The following is a 26,597-nucleotide window of genomic DNA, read 5'->3' as shown; positions in this document are numbered from 1 at the left end:
GGGATCGTAATTCAGACTGGGTGAGCAGTAGCAAGGAAGTTCCAGCCAGGAGACAGGGAAGGGTTAATATTTTAAATAGAGCAGGATGTTGGGGGGATGGAGGCAAGAGCAGGCTCTCTCGTCCATCTCTGAAGGAACCTATGATCATAGGACAAATGATGGGTGGTCTTTTTTTTCCCCCTCTGTACAAGGGAGGGCAGAAGGAAGAGCCCAAGGTTGTTGCCACTCTTCTCTTCTCCCGCTTGCAGCTTCTGTTCCCTCCCGCTGTCCGTCCCCTCCCCTCCCAGCTAACCAAGTTCAGATGCTTCCCAAAAGCATTTTGGGTCCGTGCCCTCGTGGTCTGTGCCCTCGTGTGCCTGACCCAAAAGACTGACTTGAGTCTTGACTCAGAAATTTCAGTGGGGATGAGTCAGCAAAGGGCACCAGCTAGGACTTGTGCAAGAATCAAGTCAAAGAGAGCGGGGGGGGGCAGACCTGAGTCTCGTCACAGTGCCAAGTTCTCATCCCTGCTACTGAGCAGAACATGAATGACACTGCTGCCTCTCTCTGCTAGTGAGTGACTTTCTGCTGTTACCACTATTGCTGGTGTTTTCTCTTCACAGAGAGACTTGTGGCCAGAGATGCTAATATGGGGTCGTTCATTGCAATGTCTCTGACTGATATGAAAGAAATATCAATCACCATTTACTTTGGATTTAGAGAAGGGTTACTACACCTATATTAGCACATGTATGTCTGAGGGATGAGTTAGTGGAAAGACTCAACTCAGGTTGCAACAGATTGGGAAAGAAGAATCAGATTAGGGACCCATGAGTGGGTTGCGAGTCAATTTTTGGTGGGTTGCAAAAGCTTTTGAAATTCAAAAAAAACCAAAAACTTTCACAAGCACCCTTGCCCATTTGCAGAAGAAAATTGTTAGCTGGTATGAGGTAATCTTCATACCCCCAAATAAAAAATATCACATTTTCCCATTTTCTCTTGTAACTGGTGTGCCATAAATCATGCGTGAATCCAGTTTCAGCCTTCAATCTAGTGTGGAAGACCCTAACTGCACATTTTGCTCTCCAGCCTTCTGGGTATCCTGGAATGATTGTAAGGGAACAGTCCTTGAACTCCATTTCTAGGGACAGTCTAGCAAATGCCTATGAACACATACTATATGCTAGGTCTCTAGCAGCCTCAGGAACACAGGCCCCGATTATTATTAACTAATTATTAATAAATAAAATATTATTTCTTTCTAGATCTCTTTTTTTGTCTAGTGAGTCTCAATAGGTTGTCATTTTTAAAAGTGGGTCCCAACAGTAGCGTACCTGAGGGGGGGTAAGGGGGACAAATTCCCTGAGCAGCAGGCTGGGAGGGAGCGGCGCTGTGCCACCATCCACTCCCTCCATGGCACTGCCCCCTCACACCATTCGCCCAGAGGCATTCGCATTTCGCCCAGAGGCATTTCGCCCAGAGGCATTTCGCCCAGAGGCATTCTGAGGGCCAGGGAAGCAGTGTGCTACCTCCCTGACCCTCAGAAGGCCTTCAAGATGCCCAGGGAGGCTCTGCACACTCTCCCCAACCCTCTGAAGGCCTTAGAGAGCCGAAAAACATCTGGTTTCATGGAGGAAATCAGAAGTGACATTTTAAAGCCCTTAGAAGACCTTTTGAGGGCTGGGGAGGCTACCCCGGCCCTTTAAATGCCTTCTAAGGGCATTCCGGTTTCCTCTGTGAAACTGGAAGTGATGTCTTTTGACCCTCCAAGGCCTTTACAAGGCCTTTGGAGGGTTGGAGAGGGTGTGCACAGCCTCCTTGAGCCTCTGGAAGGGAGGCAGGGACTGGCAGCTCAGCTGGTGGGTGGAGCAGCAGGCTGTGGTCATGATCCCAGGTGGTAGTGGGGCCAGGATTGCCACTGGGTCCCGGTGCTAAAAAGTTTGGGAAACACTGGTGTAAAGCATTTCTAGTATTTAAAAAGTGCACAGAGTTACATTATGAGGGGCACTTGCATACAAATACATTTGGGAGTGGCTGGAGCTAATCAGTGTACCAATCAGCCACACAGTCAGGGGAAAATTTTCAAAATAGAGGATTGGTCTGAGAAAAAAAGGAAGAAATTACACACTACAATAATTTGTGGAACTTGGCTCACTGAACTGTTGGTTTGTTTTTTAAGTGTGTGCGTGGGGGGGGGGGAATGAGCAGAACCACAGTGTGTTTTAAATGGAAAAAATAGCATGAGGCTGAGGAACCCAATCAGGGGCAAAGTCCTAAGGCCTCTCCAATTCCCATGCTAATAATCTGCTCTGTTTTGCAGCCCCACTGAACTTCTATTTAAATAGTGACCAGCCACCGAGGAAGTTACACATTTAATATGATTCATAGTTTGGCCTCTTTTGTTACACCAAAATGGTGATGGTATCTTTTTAAATCTTCTCAACAGGCAAGTATCATTTTAATGAAGCACTTTCTGTTTTCCAACTAGTGCTACTGATCAGCGTTTGCCTCCCAATAGAAGGGTTTTCTTGTGAGGACTGATAATTCCTTCTTCAGTCCTCATAAAAAAACCAACCCTAAATAAAACATCTTACAGTACCTGCTGTGCTGCTTTTGCTGTTTTAAAGGAAGTATTTTTTGTATTTTTCAAAATGACTATTCTTCATCTGTAAACTATCTCAAAAGCTTTTTATTAAATAAAAAGATGAGAAGAAGGGTTTTAAATAAAAACATCAATAACAGAGTGTGTTGCTGAGGAAAATGACTCTCAGACTGAGGAGGTTGCTTCCAGAGACCACCAGCTGTGGAGATTGAAAGGCATTCTTTCAGTTCTTTCATTCTCCACAGCCCATGACTGCAAGACACTCCAGGGCTGTTGTATTTTCTGGCCCTCACCAATCCAGAGGTTTGACAGATGTGGACAGCCAGCACATGTCATTCAGTATGCATTACTGGAATCCAGAGGGGTGAGGTGGGGTGTCCTAGTGAGAAAGGCATCTGGGTTTTCTTGGGAAACTCCATCTGTCTTCCTCTTGTAGCTCCCAACAGGAACAGGTTGGGGGAAAGGGTAAAAGTTCATGAAGCTGTCACCTGACATAACTTGAGAGCAAGTTCCGAAACAGAAAGGAGCGGGGGGGGGGGGGAAGTACTGAGAGAAAGTGCACTGAAGGGATGGCAGTCTTTTTAATAGCAACAACATCATCATGACAGCACTGTAACAAGAAAGGTAGGAGTGTTTATGTGTGAATACATGCGTGTTGTATGGCAGCACTAGGAACTGTCAAAACTGGGAAGATAAAGAAAGAACTCTGTGATGGTAATCATGAGGTACCAAATTCCTTTTTTTAAAAAAATGCTCTTCCTTGTCCCTACTCTATAGGGATTGAGAGAGCTATAAGTTAAACAACCTAAATAACTAGTTTGTTTCCTATTTAGACAAAAGAGCTGCACTGAGAGGGAAGACTTGAGAAAGCACTATGTATTTCAGGGCTGGGCCTACCATTTTTACCTCTCCTGTTTGCAACACGCCCATACTTATAAGAGCTGGAAATGGGATAGAGATGGAAGGCCCTAGTAAGTCCTCATCTGTCCTTATTTTGGGCTGTAGCTGTGCAGCATTTAGCAGGTTCATCCCCCTTAACTCCTTCTGTCACTCTGAAATTTGATCATCAGACACAAAGCTCATGCAAAAGAGAAAAGGAGAATCAATGTCATTCACTTCTTTCCTCACAAACAGATCCCCTCCTCCTGTACCAGTTCATGATCACAGCTGTGCTGAAAACAACACATTCTACACTGTTCCCTAAGAATGGTTGCACTGATATTTTGTCAAGGTTGCCCAGCAGGTCTTATTAGTCCAATGCCACAGCAGAAAGGCAAGTAACTGGAGATAGGAAAAGCCTACAATGCCTTAAAGCAGTGGCAGTCAACATTCTTGGCAAGTAGAGCACCACATTCAAGTTCAAAACACTAGTCAAATGTACTCTGAAGTATATAATAAAGACTTCCATTGCCTAGAGGTGGTTTTCCCTCTAGCCTACTAAGCAGAAAGCAGGCAGCAGTACAGCATGGGAAAGTCAAGCAGGAGTGCAGGCCAGATTCTACAACATACAAGACCCACGGGCCCTCCATCTACTTTTAGATGTTCCTCAAACCCCTGCTGCTTGTGCACAGGTTAGCCTCCTATGTTTTTAAAGCAGCAATATTCAGTATTAGAACAGCATCACACACTAGACATCTTCTAATAACTCAGCTAATGTTTATTACTTACAACATAAGGCCCAGGGAAGAAAAACTTAGACTGGTGAAATAGCAGGAACCACTTTTATGAGGACTGTCTCTGGTCCATCTGTGTCTAGGAAATGACCCAGACATCATATAGGCTGAACCACTAACGCAGACCTCTGCTGCAAAAGTTGAAACTGTTTTCTTCAATTCCTTGCATGATCTGTCTCACACTCTTTAAGGGGCAGTACACAACAATTTTCAAGTTTCCTACTTTCAGGGATGCTTTCCACATTTACTTTTCTGCCAAGAACCCCCGCTTATTGCTGAGGATTATAGAGAGTGTTCTGGTGTATACACCAGGTTCACACAGAACACTTGATATTCCTGTTGGGCCTGACTATGACCCTGAGTGAAATAAGAGTGCTCCCTTGAGCACAACTAGAACTCCCTGAAGTTCTGCATTGCAAGGAAAGATGACCAGCAGTGGGCATGGTTTTTCAGAGCAGTTCATCTGCTGTTACTATCTCATTGATTAACATGTGACAGGCTTCCAAAAAGCCCCAAGATTCTTGTGAACATTTGAAAATCATGCTGAATCAAAGGATTAGCCTTGTGCTGAATCCTTGCTTTATTGAAAATGCTACATAGATGACACTGAGGTGCCCTCTGCTAGGAACACCCAAGATCGGTAGGTACACTGGGTTGCACCTTGCCTAGTGAACTGTCCAAGTTGTCTGATGTCAGTGAGTAAAACTTGGTAGATGATCATGCAGGTTATTCAATTTATATGCCTCTGCCTTATTTTACAGCTAGGTTTCCATAGCTGAAGTTTTCAACAAGCTGTGACTTCTGAGATCCTTGTGAGTTAGGATTACCTTGTTGAGTAAAGATTTAGTGCCTTTACTAAGGCAGAACTAGGAGGTGTAGTTGTGAAAGAAAAGTAGCAGATTAAGTGCTAATCTTTAAAGACCTTCTTCAAGTCAAAGTATACCTAGGCTCTCACTTGCACACAGATACACAGAGACACGTATGTGCTTAGCCTGTTGGTATGGCAGTAAATGCTGCTACACCGCGGAGCATGCTAAGAGCGACTGCTGCTTGGCACATGCTTAGCAAAGAGCACTTCCCCTCCCTCAGCACATCATCCTCCCCCCCTCTTGCACTACAGTGGCTGCTGGAAAAGCATCCCAGAGCCCTGAAGAATCTTCTACTGTAAAGCATGCTTCATGCCAGATCAGGAAGCGTATGTTACTAGCTGGACAGCAGCTGCAGAGGGACGGGGCCTTTGCTTTGATGGCATCTGTGCTGTGACAGGCCATAAAGAGGTAGCTGTCAAATTTCATTTATCCTTTTCCCCCACCTCTCATTAGAGAAGCAATGAGTGGGGACATATCTAGCAAAACAAAAGCCCTTGAAGGGCAATAAAATAAAATTCTATCCTAGTCAAAAGCAACATGGTAAGAGAAACTGTGGCTCAAAGCAAGGGCACCTATAAGGCAGCAGGAGGCTATTGTCCCTGAGGCACCAAACAGGGGTAAGACCACAGTGGGACAGCAGCAGACAAGAACAAGATCTGAGGAAACCTCATTTCCAGTCCCTTACTCTAAGAGGGTGTTCAATAGCCAGGAATGCATGGCTTGAGGTGTCTATATGGCTCTCCCACCCTTCCTCCTCCCCTGACACAAAGGTGCCATTTTTTATTCCTTGGTTCACACTGGGAGTAGGATTTGTTCCATTGCTGAATTCACATGTCAATCTTCTGATGTTTTTAAGGGGAAATGGCTCATTTTTTCCTTTAGCTGCTGCAGCACTGGCCATGGTAAGCTGATCCCTACTAGGCACTTCAGTTCTTCTAAAGAAGGTGCTGAAGAGCTAGCATGTATGAATTGCAGCAAATGTTGCTACTACTGGGCACTAGTTACTGATGCAAGTTGAAAGCAATGTATGCAACACACCTGATGCTTATAGACCATCAACAATGGTGCAGTTCTATGATCTCAGTTGGTCTTGTGGCAGCTAAGAAGGCAAAGGAGCCTACAGATTTACTCTATCCTGTCCAGTTCTGACTGGAAATTGAAATCCATTTCTTGCTGCCATCCAGATGTCTAGTTGAACTGTGTGATTTATTTAGTCTTCTTATTTGAGTTGGATGCTAAATAATAGGGGACTGTGAAAGCAGGCAGGAATTTCCCTTCCTAAAGGGACCAGGTATAAACTCTACCACAGACAGCGGCAGCCATGTAAATATAAGGGATGCTCCCTTGGGTAGGATGCTGACCTTATGGTACTGAATGCCATGTTAATGAGAATGCTGGGAGTAAGCTTGGTCAGCATATGTGAATCGATAAACTGGGATGGCAGGTATCTGCTATCTTGCATATAAGACACTTTTTATTGTTGAGAAGAGCCTATTCTTACTACACAAGGCCCAAGAGCTTGTAGGTCAGAAAAAAAAAAAACATTGCATGAGCATCTTCTACACATTTAAAGGGCCTAATATGCAAAATAACTTTAAAAATCTGTAGTTTACATTACTAAGGAAGAAGGGCTGAGTAGGAGTTTGGACCTCAGTGCCCCAGTCCCTTGAACATCATTCTTTCATTTCATGTGTTCAGTACATTATATTAAGCTGGAAATGTTTTTTGAAAGGGCATACAGTTTTCACCAGTTCTGATCCTAAAGCTTGAGTGGAAGTTCAAACAATATTTCACTTTGCATCAGTACATAGAATACCAAGCCCAGTGTTGCTACCTGCTTGATGTGTGTGACAGTAAGGATTGTTGCTATCCCCAGGGCAAGAGAGACTGCAGGGAAAGGGCAGGGTACCACAGCTCTCAAGTTCATCTATGGGTTAGATAAAAAACTCTCACCTGGTTTTCAGCAGGCAGTCGTGGCATGGAGGCAGCGCGTCCATGTCCTTCCATGGGCAAGTAGTGGTCACTGTCTGAATAGCCATCTTTTGCCATCTCCCGCATCTCTACAGACTGTATTAGGCAAGATGGACAATGGGGTCAGAATATGGGAAATTAGGTGGGCAAAACTCTTTCTTTCTGCATCTGGAGTAGCTAGGATAGACCTGGAAAAACTGTCCAAACACTATCTAATCCTTTCTCCCACTGTTGACAATGTAGCCACACCAAAAATGCGTGCACTGCATCCAGTGGAGCGGTGGATCTGAGGGCAAATGGGAGGTAAGTATAAAACATTTATACTTATCCCCTGGTAGGCACTGGCTATGCCACTTTTGGTTGCATATGTCTGCGGAGAGAAAAGTGGCAGAGAGTTTTTCAACAGAGAGGATAGGATCTGGTGTGCGCCATTGCCATTGGATTCACCCCCCTCCTGCCACCTCCCCACCCCACTGCTGACTTACTGGGTGTGGTGGGGTCCAGTGGTAGAACTGAGGTGCTGCTGCCTCTTGTGGCAGTGCTTGCAAAATGGCCACCAATGGAGGGCTGTGTATGCCATCACTGGCCATTTTACAAAAGTGAAAGTCATTTTTGCTGTTGTGATGCTCCCCATCCGGCAGCCCAATTCTGCACAGGATTGGGCTGTAAGAGATTCAGGGCCCAGTACTATCCAATTTTTCCAGCACTGATGCACCCATGCCAATTAAGCGCATGCTGCATCCTGCTGTGGAGGGGCAATAACAGAGGCCTCCTCAATGTAAGGGAATGTTTGTTCACTTATCTCAGGGCTGCATTGGAGCTAGAAAGCTGGATAGGACTGGACCCTCAGTGGGTCTCAAAACAGACCCCAAGTTTTCTGGCTTTATGCCATTGCTAACTTCTAATCAATCAAGTGCCCTTCTAATGTACAGACTTCCACCTCTAAGCCTTATGAATCTGATTCTCAGTCTAAAACAGAAATACAATACAGAAAGGCTGGGTTGTCTCATCCTTGTCCTGAGTGTGCAAGAAATGCCATATACACATAGCTCAAAGAGGCTGCCAAACTCAGCTCATGTTGAAATGACAATAACTTGATGAGAAGCCCAATTCTATCTCCTCCAGCCCACAGCATGCAGCATGCTGATGGAGCAAATGCTGCATGCTATTGTAGGGGGGCCAACCAAACTGTAAGCTGCATCACTGTCAATGAGTCTCCTCAGACCTACAACAGCTTGTTAGCTGGAATATGCAAGGAGCCTCAGGGGGCATGTTGGACCAGGAAAAAGGGGATAGGATCTTGATGTGCACCACTGCCTCCAGTATTTACACCACTCCCACCTCCGGTTTGGTTCCTGCCCTGCCCTGGTCCTCCCCCAAACTGCCCCCTTACCTGCTCTGATGCAGGCCAGGTGAGCTGGTGGTATGCACTCAGGGCTTCCAGCCATTTGTGCTTTTTTGATGCTGACCCAGGGTTTATGGCAGCAGATCATGAGATCCCCTGCCGTAAGCCATCAATCAGATTAAGTGGTTAGTCTAACAAGCCTTGAGTGAATTACTGGTAGCTTTTACTGTTGTGTTCTACTCTAGAAATCACTTTAGATCCACACAGCTCTCCATAGTAATGAGACAGGTGTGGTAATGTCAACTGCATTTGACATTACGGTTGGCTGCTGCTGATTGTGCAATTCAACAGTAAAGCAAAAGTACCATAAAAATGACCATAAAGTACCATAAAAAGGTTGCACTGTGGTAAAGGATTTATCTATGGTGGTCCCATAGTGCACGGCAGCAGCACAGCTTTTACAATGCTGGACTGAACTTATGGTAATGGATCACAAGATCTGTTGCTGTAGGCACTCAATAGGATTGGGCTGTAATTCACCTCAAGCAGAGACTCATACCCACATACTTACCTATTTAGTCATATGAATTGGCTATGTGAAGGCCATGTAATTTTGAAATCACCATGTTTTTATTCTAGTGATAGATTGCATATTATAAGAGACTTTTGAAGAGGTTATAGTGGGATAGGGAGAAAGAGAAAGAGAGAGAGAGCACTAAGTGCCAGTCCAAACGTGTGGGTGGCACACAAACCACCTGGGAATTGGTCCGACTGTTGGGCATGTCTTCCGGGTGCCCCCGCTCTGGGCTCCAGGTTCCTGTCTTTTGAAACATCTCCTGTGCTCTCTGCGTGACCCATGACTCGCTTTCTTTCATTTCCCCTTCCTGCATACTCCTAAAGGCAAAGAGAAAAATCTGACATCAACAAGTTTGGATTGTGAGTCTTTAGGTCAGGGAACTATTTATTTTGCTATGCAAATCAAACAATTTTTTTTGGTTGAAAAGTGGCATGTAAATATGTTTATTAATTATTAACAAGTGGTTGCATAATCATTGCTTTAGATAAGTGACAGGGAATCATTCCTGGGTTGTGGGGAGGCAGAGTTGCTACAATGCTTTCCTCCTCTAGCAGCTAACAAAGCCCCCTGCTATTTTAAATTCAGTTTTATTCAGCAAAGTGTGCTGCAATGAGTAGTTGCCAGGAATCTAGCCCCAGGCAGTGGCATTGCTAAGGGAGTGCAGGGGGTAGCGATTGCACTGGGTAACAAGCTTTAGGGGGACAACAAGCTGAACTTGATATTAGTGGCCAAAATTGTGACAACCTTGGTATGTACAAATAATACCATCATGTTATATATCACTGGAAAGGTAATTTAATGCTGAATGCAATGAAAGAAACCATGCTGGAATATTTGTATTCTATCAGAAGGTATGGTCAATTAACCAGAAAACTTTATTTATTTACTTAATAAATTAAATTTGATTTCATCGTGGAGGGCGGGTGGCTACAAAATCTTCTTTGACCATGGGTAGCAGATGTCTTAGCTATGTCACTGCCCCATTTTTCATTTTTTAAAAAGTCTGGGTGTGACGCAACTTCTGGAAATGACATCACTTCTGGGGCATCATTTTTCACTTGACACTGGGCTACACTTTCATTAGCTACACCACTGGTCCCAGGGACCTATATACTTTAAGATGTGCAGCAGTGAGTAACTAGATGAAGGGAAAAAAAATAAGAATCAAAGCATTCAAGTGGACATTTTGAAAATAAGACATGTTATGGAGTTGTGTGTGAGCATTTATTCACCAGCGTCTTATACAGCAGTAATATGTAAGTTCTATGGCGCTCTACTGAACTGTGATGATTGCTGTATGAGGTGTCTGATCTAGAGAATTCTATATTTCTGTGGAGGTGTCCTTTATATACTTTTGGAAGCCATATCTAAGACTCACATTCCACCACCTTGATCCAGCTGGGAGGAGGGTAGAGCATTCTGTCCTTGACCACCCTCCTGGGATGGGGATGGTGGTTCCATGCGCTGGAACATAAGTGGTGTCCGATTCTATAGAGAAGCACAGAATGGCACAGAGGCTGATATCAAGAGAACATATAAAGAACACACAGCTCTTAAACTACCTCTTTTCCTCAAGAAAAAGCTTAGAGAAGCTGTCAGTGACAGAAAATCTAGTTGCTCTCCAGTTGCCTGCCAAGTAATCACCTGAGTGCAATGCACTAAGCCATATTTCTTCTTCTCTAATTTTAAAGTTACTATTATTATTATACTTATAATGCTAACAATGCCTGAATACAATAGAATGTTTGAGTACAGTAACAGAATACAGTAATTCAGAGTTGGCATCCTTCACTCTCGAAAGACTATGGTATCGCGCTCTGAATAGTGTTCTGGAACAGAGTGTCCTCTCCAGTGCGCGAAGCCTGGGTAAAGTAGATATGGAGGATAGACTGTTACCCATGCAGCTAATCCCCCCTCTTCACGTCGCTGAAATGGTCCAATGGAAAGGCAGAAGCCAATACGGTTGGTTCCAGCGGCGTCGCAGGAGTTGCCAGAACGTGACTGTGTTCAGCCATGAACTGCCTCAGGGACTCCGGCTCCAGATTTTGCCTCAAGGTTGACTCCTGAAGCCTTTTCCATAACTGGATGTAGCCACAAGGCAGTGGAGGTTTGGGGTCAGAGTTTTCCTTCTCTCCAATGAGCTGCCTTCCCAGGCTGAGGAGTCCCATCTACCTGGTGGCTGTTTAGTCGCCTCTTACGACAAGTACAGCCAAAATGAGGGCCTATTCTTATCCCCAGCCCCCAGGGGTTAATACAGTAATATTCAATACAGTACTGCAGTGGATCTCAAACTGGTGGGTCATGACTCCAGCCTGAGAATCCCTGCCATTGACCCTTTAAGGCAAGACAGTGATGTGATCCTCAGGATCGTGCCCCTGCAGGGGATATAGGGGCTTCTCTAAAACATAGCTCAGACACTGACAGCATACATGGGTATGTGTGAGGAACCCCATGAAGCCCTCTGCAGGGTTCCCCACACCTCTAACTACTGAAAAAATGCAATAACGATCCACTTCTGGTTTGCTATTGTGAAACCAGAAGTAGGTTGTGATTGCATTTTTCAGTGGCATGAGGACACCTGCAGAAGGTTCCGTGGGGTTCCCCACACCCCTTCCCCTCCCCTGCCAGCAGGGACTGAGGTATGTTTAAAATAGGCCCTCATGTCCCCTGCGAGTGTGCGATCCTGGGGTTCATGTTGCTGCTTTCCACCCCTCCTCCACAAAGACTTATTGCACTTTTCAAACTCTGGGGAAATGTTGCAGTATAGAATTTAGAATATTCTTCCTCTTTTGATATTAAGCATTATTTAACATTTGAGAAAATAATGGGTATGGTATTATAACTTCTCTGCATTTATCATTCCAACATATCATGAATTTGGCCTAGCTCCTTGTAAAATTATTAGCTTGTTAGTTACTCAAAGATCTTTTATAATAAGTTAACTTTCAATCATCCAGATTTATTATATCATTCAGAAATCAGAGGTGCAGTCATCTTTTTCCAATTAGAGTCTATATATCTTTGCTGCAGTAAAAAGATTAATAATAATGAGAGACATTTCTAATGGCATTTTGACATCTTTAGGCTGCTTCATATGTTACAATAAATGTTATGGGTTCAATAATCCTTTCTGTGAAATGTAAAGGTTATTGTGTGTCTGAAAAATGCAGTAAACATGCCTCCTGGAACCATAATTGGCCCAGCATTAGGCATCTGCACATCAATATATTTTACAAATGCAAGTTTTATAATCGAAAAGTGGGGGCCCATCATTTGCTAGAATGTGTACAGAAGTTTTTTTTAAAACTCAAATCTGTACATTCTTTCTGTTTCCTAGCAAATTCTCTTCATGTGCACCTTTTTTTTCCACTGGAAAAGAGCCCACATGTATAACCATGACCCTAGCAAGTGCAGCCTCTTGAAGTACTGTTATTTTGAGAATCATGTTATATATTTGTGTCTTTCCAACTGAAACATTTGTTAGATTGGGTGTTAATTATTTTCTGAAGATCATGTATAGTGCAAACCTATGCATGTCTACTCAGAAGAAAGTCCCATTGTGTTCGATGGGACTCAACTCCCTGGGAAGTGTGTATAGGTTTACAGCCTCAGAGATCCATCTGGCAGAGTGGGGCTATGCATTCAGATTGCACTGCTAGAAGTGCAGCCAAATCATACTGGTATTCTGCTGCTTCAGGGATGCAGTGTCAAGTTCATAGGCAAATCTATTTCTTTTACCAATAGCCTGTCAGACCTTTTTCCTCATGAACGTCTTCTGGGCTTGTGAGAATGCCATTCTATAATGAAATGTCTGAAGAGAAGTGAGCATAAAATTTCTGACATATTAGTTCTTTAACTAATTATTCTAAAATTTATCTGTCTCCAGCATGTATTTCAGCTCATGGAAGCAGCACTACTGCTTATCTTCCAGAGGTGGTTTGGAGGGCAGCTAGCTCAGAAGAAAAGGGAGACTGAGAGCTGCCAACCCCCTCCAGTTTGTTTGTGCCTGAACTGCTGGAACTTAGCACTGCTGTTTGGCTGTTGCCACATTCCAATCCTGCATGTATTAAGAGGAAGGGAAGCTGTTTGTTTGGGACAGAAAGAAAACATTTCAACTGGCATCTGCCTATTGTGAGGCATGACAAGATGCCCTAAGTCTGTCTAGCATAGCAGCATGGTGGATAGATGGCTTTCTATGGCCAGATAGCTGCTATGGCTTATTCCTGACAAGTGGCAGGTAGGTGAGGGAAGATGTATTGCAAATAGTGGCACTCACTGGCATCAGTGTCAACTGCTTTCTACCTCTGTGTGTGGGAGAGGAAAGAGTTGAACATGGGAAGCCAAAGTAAGAAAGAAAATGCTACATCTGCTGGAGCGAAGGCAGGGGGAAACATGGAGTTGTCATAATGTTTTGTGATGAGACATATATTTTTTAAAATTATGCTATAATGAATGCATATTTGTTATTGATTGCTAGAAAAGATTTCCCTGTTCTTCCTTTTCCTGCCTTTCTCCACCCTCTTCCTGTAGAGTGCTGTTAGGAATTACAGCATCAATTTTCAACCATTGTACCATGGCACATTGGTGTGCTACAAATTGTCCGCAGATGTGTTGTAGGAGTTAGGGAGAGGGTAATTTATTAGTAGGGCCATTGGGGGATGTGAGCCTCCCACCAGCAACACAGTATGCCTTGTCACAACCCAATCCTATCCACACCTTCCTGGGAGTAAGCCCCATTGTCTCTAATGGGACTTACTTCTGAGTAGACATGCATAGGTTTGGGCTGTCAGTTGTCAAAAAACTGATGGTGTATTTTGATAACACAGGCCAACACACATTTTGCTTCCTTAAATGTTACACCAATTCCCGGGTATACTTGGGGTGCTGATTTCAAAAATGGCATCCATTTTGCCCTATCGTATCTAGTATGAGGAAGCTGCTTGAACCATTCACTAATGAGGCTATACTATATCTCCAAAACTAGATGTGATCGGGTAAAACGGATGCCATTTTTGGAATCAGCACCCCAAATTCATATCAAACTACCATAAAGTTTGGGAAAAACTTTTCTGACCTTCAATTTTGTAGGCCTGTGTAATTTTAGCACCTTGTCAGTGTGTTGTGAGATGAAAAAAGTTCAAAATCACTGAATTAGAGAAACAAAGGTTTCTGACAAGAAGCTGAAGAAGGACTAACTGAGGAGATAAGGAATCAGGAATTAGAGTACATATACAAGCTGTAAATCTGTTACCCTCTTTGAAGAGAGTGGGGCCCTTCAATCAGTAGAAGAGTGGCTTATTAGAACTCAAGGCTGTGTGAAGGGAGCAGCAAGAATGTGGCTCTGCTTACCTCACAAATTTCCAACCCAAAGACAAATGACAGATGAGCCATCTCAAAAAGGAAAGTCTTTTCAAGAGGAACCACCAGAAAGGCATAAAGAGGTAAACCCAAGAGAGCAGAGGCAGAAGTCTCTGCCATCATATTTCTCTTCAGTCAGGACAAGGCAACAACTCTCAATGGATTTTTGACCAGCTGAGTGAGTGAGTGAGTGAGTGAGTGAGTGAGTGAGTGAGTGAGTGAGTGAGTGAGTGAGTGAGTGAGTGAGTGAGTGAGTGAGTGAGTGAGCTCTGCCATCATGTGTTCTTTCACTGAGGTATGATCATCTCAGTGCTGTAATATAATGCTGTAATGTATAATTGCGGTAAGAAAGGATGTGTGAGTGAATGGAACTGGATGAGTGTGGGTGTTAAGGAACTTAGCTATTTATTGTGTTAGCTACCTCTTGCTGTAAATCAATAAAATGACTACCTAGGGAAATATTCATTTTCTGGCTCTAAGGCTACAATCACAAAGTCTAGATCCTATCCTGACGTTTCACCCTAACTCTGTAAGCCTTTCTCAAGGGAATAAAATAAAACTAAAAAGTAGTTAGCTGACACCTAAAACTACTGAAATTCACTTGGGGCAAACTACTTTTAACTTTTATTCCCTTGAGAAAGACCTACAGAGTTAGGGCAAAACATCGGGATAGGATCTAAACTTCATGGTTGTAGCATGAAAATCTTTCCCTGGCTAGTAACTATGGCTATAGAGGCCTTAGTGATTATAAAAAAAATGGCTATTTATCTGTTCTGACTGGATCTGACCTCCTACCAGAAGGATCCTCTTCACATTATAGCCTTCACTGAGTATGAGAAGGGGGGAGCAGAAGGGCGGTGGCTAGCTTTGCCCCCTGCACTGATGCATTTGAAGGTCACACTCCTGGACAACTTTACATTCAGCTTAACTGCCAAGGGCAGCAATGAATGTAGAGAGTTTCTCTGTGTGGTTTTCGAAACCTGGCTTATCAGGGAGGGCAACTTGCGAGGACTTATTTATATTGTGCATCTATTACTTATAGATGAAAGAAAGTATCAAATATATAGTAATGATAGAAAATCACATTACTATTGTGAAATGTCTAGGAAAGAAGCATTACTGAAGGAGGACTATGAGATTACTATGGATTTTCATGAGAAAATGGAGGCTTTCTGCTAATGGTTTAGCACTGTGTGATGCATGATATGGTCCAAGAAATACTGTATTCAAGAGGAATAGTATTTATTGTATCCAAAGACCTGGTGCTTTAATGCGCACATCACTATCAGCTATAACTGGTCTGGGCCACTTGTAGAAGGAATATTGGGTTTTAAATTGTAAGTTTTTTTTTTTTTTTGAAAAAAAAGATTGTAAGATTGAGGGTGCAATCCTAGAAATGATTTGGGCTGGCACAAGTCCCTTGCACTGGCTCAGGAGGGTTGCAAACATGCCATAAGGCACGTTTGCACCTCCTCAAGAGGAAGCCAGGCCGGCGCACTGAGAAGCACCAGCCTGTGCTTCCTCTTTCAGGCTTCCTCTCTGAGGCTTGTGTCGGCCTGGCTGGGCTGAAGCAAGCTGCAAAGGGAGGCAGTGCAGAGGAGGCAGGAGGGAGAAATTGCTGGGTGGGGGAGGGTGGACGGTGGGCGGCCTTGGGGGAAGGTGGGGCTGGGTTCCAGCAGTTATGCTGGATTCCAACCCCTGTTCCCAGGGAGAACAGAGCAGCTTCAAGCCACTCCGCTCTCCTCGGACTTGCGCCACCTCTGGAGGTGGCGCAAGTCCGAGGAGACCTATAGGGGCCAGCAGCCCTTACCTGGGGGTAAGGGGAAAATTTCCCCTTGCCTCTGGCTAAGCTGCTTCTGGCCACTATCCTGCGCTGGATACAGTGCAAGCCTCTTGGCTAGCCTGTTCCAGTGCAGGATAGGATTACACCCTTTATTCATGAATTCAGATGTTAGTGGAAGCCTGCAATATAGAAGTGACAAAGGACCTATTAAAAAAGAGTACATCTCAGAGTTGTAAAGTTGTGTTTTGATGGTTTTCACATACCTGCTCCTCCCGCATGGCCTGTAATTTCTTCGCCTTGCTTTGGCGGTAATATTCCATGATCATCATGGCTGCATAGATTTTGCCCACTGTCAGGTCAGTAGCTATAGGATGAGGAAAGCAGAAAAAAAATAAGGAATTGCTCTACCTGACTGCTCTTTATCTACTGCGCAGAGGTACTTTCTGGCCACCACTGGAATTTAGCTTCCTTGGCTATGCTGCCTGGCTAGTCTTTTTTTTAAATACATGTACAAGGAACATGTTCTGTTGGGTGTGTGTGCATGTGCACATGTGCATGCTGCTGAGTAGCATAACTATTTCCTGGGTGGATGGCAAGAAGCCTCAAATCCATAGGTCCAGGAAATTCACACGTATTTTTTAATTATTATTATTAACAACAGTATTTATATACTGCTTTTCAACTAAAAGTTCACAAAGCGGTTTACAGAGAAAAATCAAATAACTAAATGGCTCCCTGTCCCAAAAGGGCTCACAATCTAAAAAGATGCCAAGGAATACCAGCAGACAGCCACTAGAACAGACAGTGCTGGGGTGAGGTGGGCCAGTTACTCTCCCCCTGCTAAAAAAGGAGCACCCACTTGAAAAAGTGCCTCTTACCCAATTAGCAGGGGTTTATTATTAATAAATTAATAATAGTTTATTAATAAACTAGTAGAGGCAATCAACCTCTAGTAGAGAAGCAATCAATCTCTCCCCCTTCTACCTGGCAGGCTATAATGGATCTTGCCTGCTCCAAAATTAAAATGAAGTAACTGCACCCTGCTAGCTCAGCAAATACTATCATGTGAGCGCAACCACTTCTTACAAGCTCCTGATTTTGGGAAAAAAGTTTTAGCAAAACGAAAGAAAGACGCAAAATTCTAAATGTCCTCACAAACACCATGGCTAAAACTCAATCAAGGAAGCATATTAATGAATCAAGTAACTTCTTGAACTAGCAACTACACCTTCAGCCAGGTGTAACATCAAAGACAGCACTCAGGAGGTGCTGCAAATACATGTTTTTGGACCATCAACTAGCAAAGAAAGATCCCTTGATGAATTCACATAACAAAGGAGCAACTGTTACCCTGCACATTCCTGATCTTGGAAGCTAAGCAGGGTCAGGCCTGGTTAGTACTTGGATGGGAGACCGCTTGGGAATACCGGGTGCTGTAGGCTTATACCATAGTCTTTCGAGACTGAAGGTTGCCAACCATAACAAAGGAGCTCATAGGATTTCATTGGTGAAAAGTCCATAAAAACCCAGTTCACTAGACTCATTCTAGTGTTGTTCATTCTCTCTGTCAACTTGCACATCCTAACCTGATGTTGGTTTTTGGAATGTCAATCCACTGGTGATGCAATAAGCCACCCTTGTTCCAGCTGCCATCCAAGGACCACCATGCCTGTCAGCACCCATGATCCAGTAACCCTGCTCCTCCTTTCCTTTCTACCCTTTCTCCTCACCTAGCTCCCTGAGTGCAACCAAAGCTGATATGCCAGTGCAACCTGGACAGTTTACTTTTAGGGGCTACCTCTTTATGTGAGGAAATCGGTTGTTTTGCCTTGCTTCCTTCTATCTTTTGATTAAGGCTACTTCCCAAGTGTTTTCGGTTTGCTTTACGGCCCTCTTTCTGTCTTTGAACTCTGCAGCTCCTGCAATGCAGCACACTCAAACTCAGCAGATATGGAACAGCTACTTTGGTAGTTGGCTCAGCCTTGCCATAGACCCCCAACCTCCTACTATCTCATCTGTCTCATGTGAAGGCAAATTTGTCAAGAAAGAGGAGGGAAATGTTCAGTGACCACCTGCTAATTCAGGGCAGTGATACTTAGTGTCAAGCACTCACTCCCTTCCTGTCCCTCACTCTTCCAATTGGTTTAACACGCAGCTTGGTGGGCAAGACCTGGTAGATCCAGTTCACTACCATCAGCCCAGGAGATCCAGTTCCCAGAAGGGTTCCTTGGGCAAAACTCCTCCCCTGAGAATGCTATGCAGGGTTGTTAAAATGCTCTCACTCTGCCAGTAATACCTGCAGAGTGGGGAGGCTGACAAATCCACTGATCTCAGAACAGGCACAGGTTTTAAGCAAAAAGGTTTTTAAAAGGAGGCAAAAAACACTGAGAGGAAAAAAACACTGAGAGCTTCCAACTTTTGGATGGGAAGGACAAACTAACAAAACAAAACTTAAGACTCCTGGCCTATTTTTGGTCCCTTCTCTATTTCTCTGGGGCTCTCCTTAGCAGCTTTCACTCTGCTTACCAGAGAATGGCTCTCCCTGCCTTGTCCAATCGGAAGTATGAAGAAGAGAGTCTTCCCCAAGCCTGGAGACCTTCTTCTGGCCCAGCCAGAAGTCTCCCCAGCCCTCCAATTGGCTGGCTCCCTCTTTGAGCCTGAAGCACCTCAGACATTGGAGGGAAAATCCTCCACAGAAAACACAACTGTTAACTACTTAATCACAAAACTGATGACACACTTAGTTCTTGTGACTTTCCTTCTCTCTGTGTGAATATTGCATGAATGACTTCATTCTGTTTTTGAACTATTCAAGATCAGCCTCAGGCCTCAACAGAAGAAAAGTGATCCACCAATAACTCTGAGAACAAGGAAAATCAACCCTTCCGGTTGATTCCTTTTCAAAGTTTGTGACAATGGTTAAGAGAAGGCATATGATGGAAGAGACTAGCTCTCCCACTGCAAGTGGGTGAAGCGATTTCACAGCCTGACTCTAGCTTCACCCCTTGCCGGTAGGCCTTGGTTCAGATTACAGAGAGCCACTTCCAGCCATGGCCATTATATTGTAAACCATATTGCTAAACCATAGCAGCCTCTCACCTGCCTCACTAAGAGCCCAATCCTGTGGTTGGCAGCACGGCTCTGTGCCGCCGAGCACTGTTGCAAATGTGCCATAAGGCACGTTTGCAAGCCTCTCTGCTGGGCTCTCTGATGATGCTCCGCATCAGCACGCCAGCCGATGCTGGGCTAGCGTGGGGCGGTTGTCCAGCCTCTGTGGCTCAGCGGTCTCCTGGACCACCGAGCTGTGGCATGGTAAGTGGGGGCACGGAGGAGGCGTTCCAGGGAGGAGGGAGGCCGGCAGGGGTCAGAGAGAGGGCGGGGGGAGGCATGATGCATGGAGGGGGGTGGGCTGGAGGTGTGCCAGGGGAGGGAGGGAGGGGGGTCCGCGGACCTCCGCTCTGCAGGATTCAAGGTGCTCGTGGAGGGCTTGGTGCCCTACATGAGCGCCTTTACCTTTGCGGGGCTGCTTACCCTACCCAGGGGAAGGGGACAAAAGACTCCCTCTTCAGAGGTGCCTGCCGCGGTAGCCTGAGGTGTGCAGGATCCGGTGGCAGCCGTTCTCAGTGCTGCTGAGCCTGGGCGCCCGGGCAGCTCAGGATTGGGCTGCCCTTCTCCAGTTTTTCTCCCTTTTCCTTCCTTTCTACTCCTTAAAACCTTATCTTTGGGAAACTCACATAATTTCCTTCTCTCCATTCACACTCACACTACTACGTATCTCCTTTTTCCTTTTAAGGACTTCCATTCCGTTTCCTCCCTCTTTTCTCTAACAACCTTCAGGAACAGTTAGAATTCTAACAGCTGTGACTGGATGAACAAGCTTAGCTAGGCACTGCTTTGATTCCCCTTTCCTAGTACTGCTAATCCCCACATCAAATTTGTTTATTGTCTCATTCACCCTTTCCTCCCTAACCCTTCCCCACCGATCCATGTAGCTCTACCATTGGCCACTACAAGGATCCCAGCATATAAATAAGTTCTTTCTCTGTGCTTGTATATTCCATGTATTTAAAAAGCACACCCACTAACAGCTGGTAGTACACTCTCTGCAACTGGATGTGTAAGAAAGCATTCAGCACCCACTTGCCTCCTTGGAAGGCTAGTCCAGAAAAATATCTGAAAATTTACTGATTTATACTACTCCTATTAATCATCACATGATGAGTAACCATGGGACATGACTTTTTATCACTTCTCAGCTTGGATTTCCATTTGGGGCTATTTCCCTGAGTAGTAATTGAGAATTATTAATGATAATGATGGAAAATGACTACTATACAGTCTGTATATTCTTTGTTGTGCCTGTTATCTAGTCTTTACTCCAACAGCATTTCTCAAACTGTGGGTTCAATCCATCAGTGGGTCAGAATTCAATTTCTGGTGGATTGTAGGCCTGCCACAACCAAGGAGCTGCAGGGCAATATAGCAGATGATCTGCTTTATTGGTTGTGCTGTGCTGTGTCACACCCTGGTCTGCCTTGCAACTTCTTGGTCCAAAAACCAGGTTGCAACCCATTGGTGGGTTGTGACACACAGCTTGAGAAACATGGCCAAGGTAGCCAATGATGTCAGTTGTGCACCAAAGTGACCCAGAAGCAATTTATGGGTCATGCACCATATTACCCTGCAGATTCCTGGTTGTGGCGGGCCCAGGACCCACCACAGACAATGAGGTGGGTCACAAAGGTAAAGAGTTTGAGAACCGCTGCTTTACTCCATAATTTGCTCAGAAAGCAGGGCTCACATTACATAGCTTCCTACTTGCATGGAGAGTTTCTTTCCTGCACAACTTGCCTAAGTGAGCAGGAAGTAGCATGATGGCTGAGTTCTTCAGAGAGTTTCCTCATTTTCAAAGCTTAGATGGCGAAAGGATTCTGTCTAAGAGAGAAGGGTATTCTAGAGGGTTTTAGACACTGCCTTTTTCTTTTCCCCCCCTTCTTGGCCAAAAAAGTAGAAAAAGGAGTGCTGTGGTGCAAGCTGTTGATTGGACATAGGACCACTCTCCACTTTCCCAGCACACTGGAAGCAGAGTGGACCAAGGACAGGAATGCCTGGTCTTTATTTTACAAATATGTTTTGATGGAAATGCAATGGCATGACTCCTTCAGAGCCAGGAATGGAACACTGTAGCTGGCTGGAGGGAGCTTCCTGAAGCAACAGAAAGTTGAGATATGTCTATGGTGAGATGCTATCCTGAGGAATAAAGGCTAAAAATTAAAATGACTAAAATATAAAGATAAAGACTGCTCAACAGACACAGGGAGAGAATTGCTATATAAACACAGATATTAGCAACTTCACACAGATCATTACACGATATCTGTAATTATCGCATGATGAAATAATGTGCGAGCTCACCCTTCTGACCAACTTCCACAATCATTTTTTAATCAGTTGAAGTATATAGGATAACCTCACAGAGAATTTCATTCAAGACTGTGACATGCCTTGAAAAAAGACTCAAAAATTGGAGTGTATCATAATGGTTGTTGTAGTCTGGATATGTACATATTCATGATATTAGTTCAACACCTACAAATTCACTGCTTATGATATGGACCAGAAGGTTTAGCAACCTCATGTATAATATTTTGATCTTATGAGAAATGTATCATGGACCTTTCTAATGGGTTATACTAGCTCTGAGCATAATGGCTGTCACTGGTGCCTGAAAGTTAGAAATGCTTTGGAGTGACATGCGGGGAAATTCTGTAGACAGCATCCAGTTCTTTCCATTACAGAGCTGGCAGGGCAACAGTAAAAGGAGAAAACCAAGAAGTGGGCATCTTTAGTAACAGTGTGATAGGCAGATAGCTCTTACATTTATGAGGAGTGACCAGGAGATCCAGAGTTTTCTGGGAGAGGTTGGGCCAGATTGCCATCATCTCCTTCCTCAGCTCATTATCCATCTGCTGTTTGTCAGCCCCCCCTAGAAGACACACACCAGGGATGAGAAATGAGTAACAAACACCTTGGCATCTGACATCTGTCATCCCACCTCCCAAGTATTAGAACTTCATGTTTGTTCTGTTTCTCTTGGATTCTAATTCTTCATTCCTATTAATCTTCAGTTTAAAAAAAAAGAGAAACATTAGACAGAACTACAGCTTCTCCATGGTCAAAACTGGTAACAGTTGAACTAAATGATTTTTAAAAATCACATGTAGAGTCCTTCCCCAGTTGTAATATTTCACACTGTAGGGAGAATGGCATGCTTGTCTCTTCCTCATCTCAAAATCTTCCTGTCTTCCTAAGATGGCAGGTCAGGGAGAGGAATTCTAGCACAAACTTCTCCCTGTCATTCTTTTTCGATATGTTGGGAGTTGTCCTTTTAAAATAGAAGAGCATTCAGACACTCATTTATCCACGTGCAATACAAAGTGGAAGTCTACCAGGACAGAGTTGGGACCCCATTTCTGAGAATTTCAAAAAGGCACACAGCATTTTACACATACACACTTCATACTTATTGAAAGGTGTGTATAATTAATTATCTGGCTATTGGTACCCAAATACAACATGTAAAGTAAGAATGGGTCCTGATCTGATTATGTTTAAGCTGATACACATCTGTAGTACTTCTGAAGTCACCATGGCAAAAAACTGATGTATCTGGCCTCACTCTGACAAAAATATCTGTTTCAGCTAAAAAAATCCAAGCGGAATCCAGCCTAGGAAATTTTTAATAATGAGAAGAACATTTATTAATGTATAATATGTATTAATGTATAATGTATAATAATAATTTATTATTAACATTTATTAATGTGTAATTTATTAACATTTATTACATCAAAAAGCTCCTTCATTTTAAAACAATAGTACTCATATTCTGAGGGTCTAAGAGTAGTTAGTGTCTTGTTTTAGTAGATTTTAGTACTAGTTTTGCCATCTAAGCAGCCAGAGTACCTGCTCTATGCCACTCTTCATTGGGGAATATCTGGTCCAGGGAGTTTTGTGTCGACTATAGGTAGTATCTGTGGCCCTCTTTCAGTCTAAAGTGTCCCGTATTAGCAAACACTATAGTAGTTCAAGACGTGCATCCTACATCAATTTCATTTTCCAGAATTCTCTCATCTGGTTGATGCATTGGTCTCTCCAATGTTGCTGGGCTTATGGAGGTGACACTTGCCTTTGGCAATCTTGATGTCAAGTGCAGTCCGGATCAACGCCATGAGGGTGGAATTGAAATGGACTGTATTGTCGTCTGCCACAGGCAGGTCCATACGAAGTAGTCTCTGCAGATCCAAGCAGAAAAGGCTCATCTTATAACCTTCCACTTCCTATGTTGTCATGCATATAAGAGTGCAAGAACCCTGAGGAGAACTCTGAGCTCAGGAACCTTTTTTTTTATTAACATCTTCCCACTTCTCATGTTTTGACATCTCTTCCCACCCAAACTCCAGAGGACCAAGGCCCTGCTGCAATAATGTTAATAGCAGGATACTCTACTCATCCTGTCTTCTTCACACAGATGTCATGCATTTTGCATCAGCTACTAGGACAAAGGGTTGGAAATAATCCCATAAGATAATTGTGGGAACTCAGCTTGCAATCCTAAACATGATTGCATGGAAGTTAATCCCATCTTTAAAAAATGGGGCTTAGTTCCAAGTAGACATGGTGAGGATAATTCTGTAAGATTAACAATAGAGATTCAACAGTGACTTTAGTGAGATTATTGTACTTTAAATGGGTCTCCAGCAGGTCCCTTATGTTGTAAGACTGGTAGAGGCCAAGACTTAGTTCCAGGCTCCTGATCTAACCCAGTGGATTCCACTCTTCTACTAGAGACAGGAGCAGACTAGAACCTCAACTTTCATCAGTATATTACTTTTCTCCCTGGTCCCTAAGTAAAATTCAGGAGTCCTAAATCAGAGTCCTCTACCCATCATACTTCACATAATGTAGAATGATTCATTTATATGATTCTCCTACCCTAACTTCCACAGAGTTCTCCCCAAAGAGTTCATTATTTGTATATATATTTAAATTTAAAGTGCAAAACAAAGGAAAAACAAAAGAAAACTCCATCTTTCCAAGATAGCAGCAGACAGCAGTGGTAAAGGGAAAGGGTCCAAGGATAATGCACTGCAACCATTCAACAGAGCAGATTTCATCAAATGCGCAAGACTAAAACCATGCAAAACAACATGCGGCATGCATCACAGCACAGCACAGTGCAAATGCATCCACAGATAACACGTTGAGACTCATTCATAGCTCTGGTATAGATTGCTCTAAAGAGAGAGATCCGGATTGTGGGCTCTTGGTGCAAAAATGGGTGCGTCCTTAAGGTAGAAAAGAAAGAAATGAAATTGACAGACTATGGGCCATGTGCCATTCCTCTGAGCCAAGGCTGTGGGGCTGGAGATCACACAAGATGCTCAGGGGGAGGGGCTTGACCAGCTAGTGCATTAGTTGAGATAGGCTGCGGACCAATGAAAATGGGGGTTAGAAGATCAGGGTCTTTTGGGTTCGTTAAGTGGATGTCACTGAACAGGTACTCAGGATGAAGACAGGTGAGATCAAATCAAAACAGAGAAGAAAATGAAAGATAAAAAGGAAGACACGCATACAGGTGATGAGACACTCAGCAGGAAGATCCCCCAGAACCTGATGTGATGTCCAGAAAACCTGTAAATATTGGAGGCCAGCCTGTGTTGGGGGCCTACTGAACAGATCTTCACAGCACTTTGTGCTTAGGTAAATAATATTCTTTCCTCTTTGAATACCTGATGAGATTACTGCCTGTTCCTCACATTTCCTTGTATTTTTCAGCTGTCCTCTGACAAACTGGATGTCAGTTTTTCAATCAGAGTTCTGTCACATAATGACCAACCTGTCAGAAGTCTTGTCAGAATCAGGTTTTTGTTTATGGCCACAGGCAGGAGTTGGTGTAAATGCCCAGGGAACAAGCCACTTTCTAGACAAGATGAGGTGGTCATATGTCCTCCTACATTCCACAGGTCTATGCTTTGTTTTGTATTTAAAAATTGATTCACTGAGGCAGGGGACTTGCAGGGGATGGACAGAGTGGATAGAGAGATGCTCTTTACCCTCTCACACAACACCAGCACACAACACCAGAACCACTAAAATTGAGTGTTGGGAGAGTTAGGACAGACAAAAGAAAATATTTCTTTACTCAGCATGTAGTTGGTCTGTGGAACTCCTTGCCATAGCAAGTGGTGATGGCATCTGGCCTAGCGGATATTTAGCATATTTAAAAGGGGATTGGACAAATTTCTGGAGGAAAAATCCATTATGGATTACAAGCCATAATGGGTATGTGCAACCTCTGGATTTTAGAAACAGGCTACGTCAGAATGCCAGATGCAAGGGAGGGCACCAGGATGCAGGTCTCTTGTTGTCTTGTGTGCTCCCTGAGGCATTTGGTGGGCCACTGTGAGATACAGGAAGCTGGACTAGATGGGCCTATGGCCTGATCCAGCAGAGCTGTTCTTATGTTCTTATGGTCTTGTGAAGCTGATCTATAATTTAGCAGTAGTCACAGAAACCATATAACCAAAAGCCACACCACTTGGGATGACCAAGGGGTTGTCGGACTCCCAGCATTTGGGCAGTCTCCAAGGCTCAGAGTTACTTCAAACTTTATCAGGAGTGGTATAAGAACTACCATGGTATGGTTGCTCCCAGTAACATCTGAACAGACTGATTCATGTGGGCAGGGCTAGCAACATGGTTTTCTTTTGTTTGTTTTTTTCTCCACAACAGCATTGCCCTACTTTGGGAGCCATCAGTGTTGTTCTGAGACTGGGAAGAAACCATATTGTTACTGCTATCTACACAATTGGTTTATCCTCATATGTAATCACACTGTGCTACTCCATTCTGCTACCAGGAATGGAGGGAGTAGGCCTGAGCAGAGCAACAGCATGTGCATCATTTTGTTCCTTCACCTCCCACACTCCACCTGCTCTTCTTTCAATATCATTCTGTACCAATCTTTTCCCACTTGTCCTGTTCCATTGGCTGCCCCAAATCTTTTCTTGTAATGATCCCAAACATCTCAATATCTGCCAAAAGAAAAATCCCATAAGAATGTTTAAAAGTATTCATTAAATTTATTACTATTATTATCATTATCAATAAATACTACTACTACTACTACTACTAATAATAATAATAATGAGTTCCACTCATAGAATTTGCACCTTCCACTTGCTGAACCTTGAGAGTTTTACTTCTGTGGCACAGAATTCACAGTGTGCTGATTTGGGGACAACTGCTTATATTTTTCATTCATGCATTGAAGCAAGCATGGATTGGAAAATGAAGGGAGATGAAAGGGCCAACTCATGTCAGTTAGATCTGTAATCTAGAAATGTTAGATTACAGGCCCCAATTCTGTATAACTGA

At 43.8% G+C, this 26,597-nt stretch overlaps 1 protein-coding gene across 3 annotated transcripts in view; it reads right to left on the bottom strand.

The window, feature by feature from the left end:
• CACNA1A (calcium voltage-gated channel subunit alpha1 A) overlaps window positions 1–26,597 on the bottom strand; it is a 295,623-nt gene that overhangs the window by 30,146 nt on the left and 238,880 nt on the right. For all 3 annotated transcript variants that reach the window (XM_066618034.1, XM_066618032.1, XM_066618033.1), the window contains 6 exons: window positions 23,347–23,452; window positions 22,036–22,143; window positions 16,421–16,521; window positions 10,395–10,504; window positions 9,195–9,333; window positions 7,077–7,190 (listed from right to left, as the gene is read on the bottom strand). In XM_066618034.1, coding sequence (XP_066474131.1) covers window positions 7,077–7,190; window positions 9,195–9,333; window positions 10,395–10,504; window positions 16,421–16,521; window positions 22,036–22,143; window positions 23,347–23,452 — 678 coding nt within the window. The remainder of the gene's footprint in view (window positions 1–7,076; window positions 7,191–9,194; window positions 9,334–10,394; window positions 10,505–16,420; window positions 16,522–22,035; window positions 22,144–23,346; window positions 23,453–26,597) is intronic.

This window comes from Tiliqua scincoides, chromosome 2 (assembly GCF_035046505.1).
Source record: "Tiliqua scincoides isolate rTilSci1 chromosome 2, rTilSci1.hap2, whole genome shotgun sequence".
Taxonomy (NCBI): Eukaryota; Metazoa; Chordata; class Lepidosauria; order Squamata; family Scincidae; genus Tiliqua; species Tiliqua scincoides.
The sequence above is the reverse complement of the archived record's forward strand: the minus strand, read 5'-3'. Positions and strand labels throughout refer to the sequence as shown.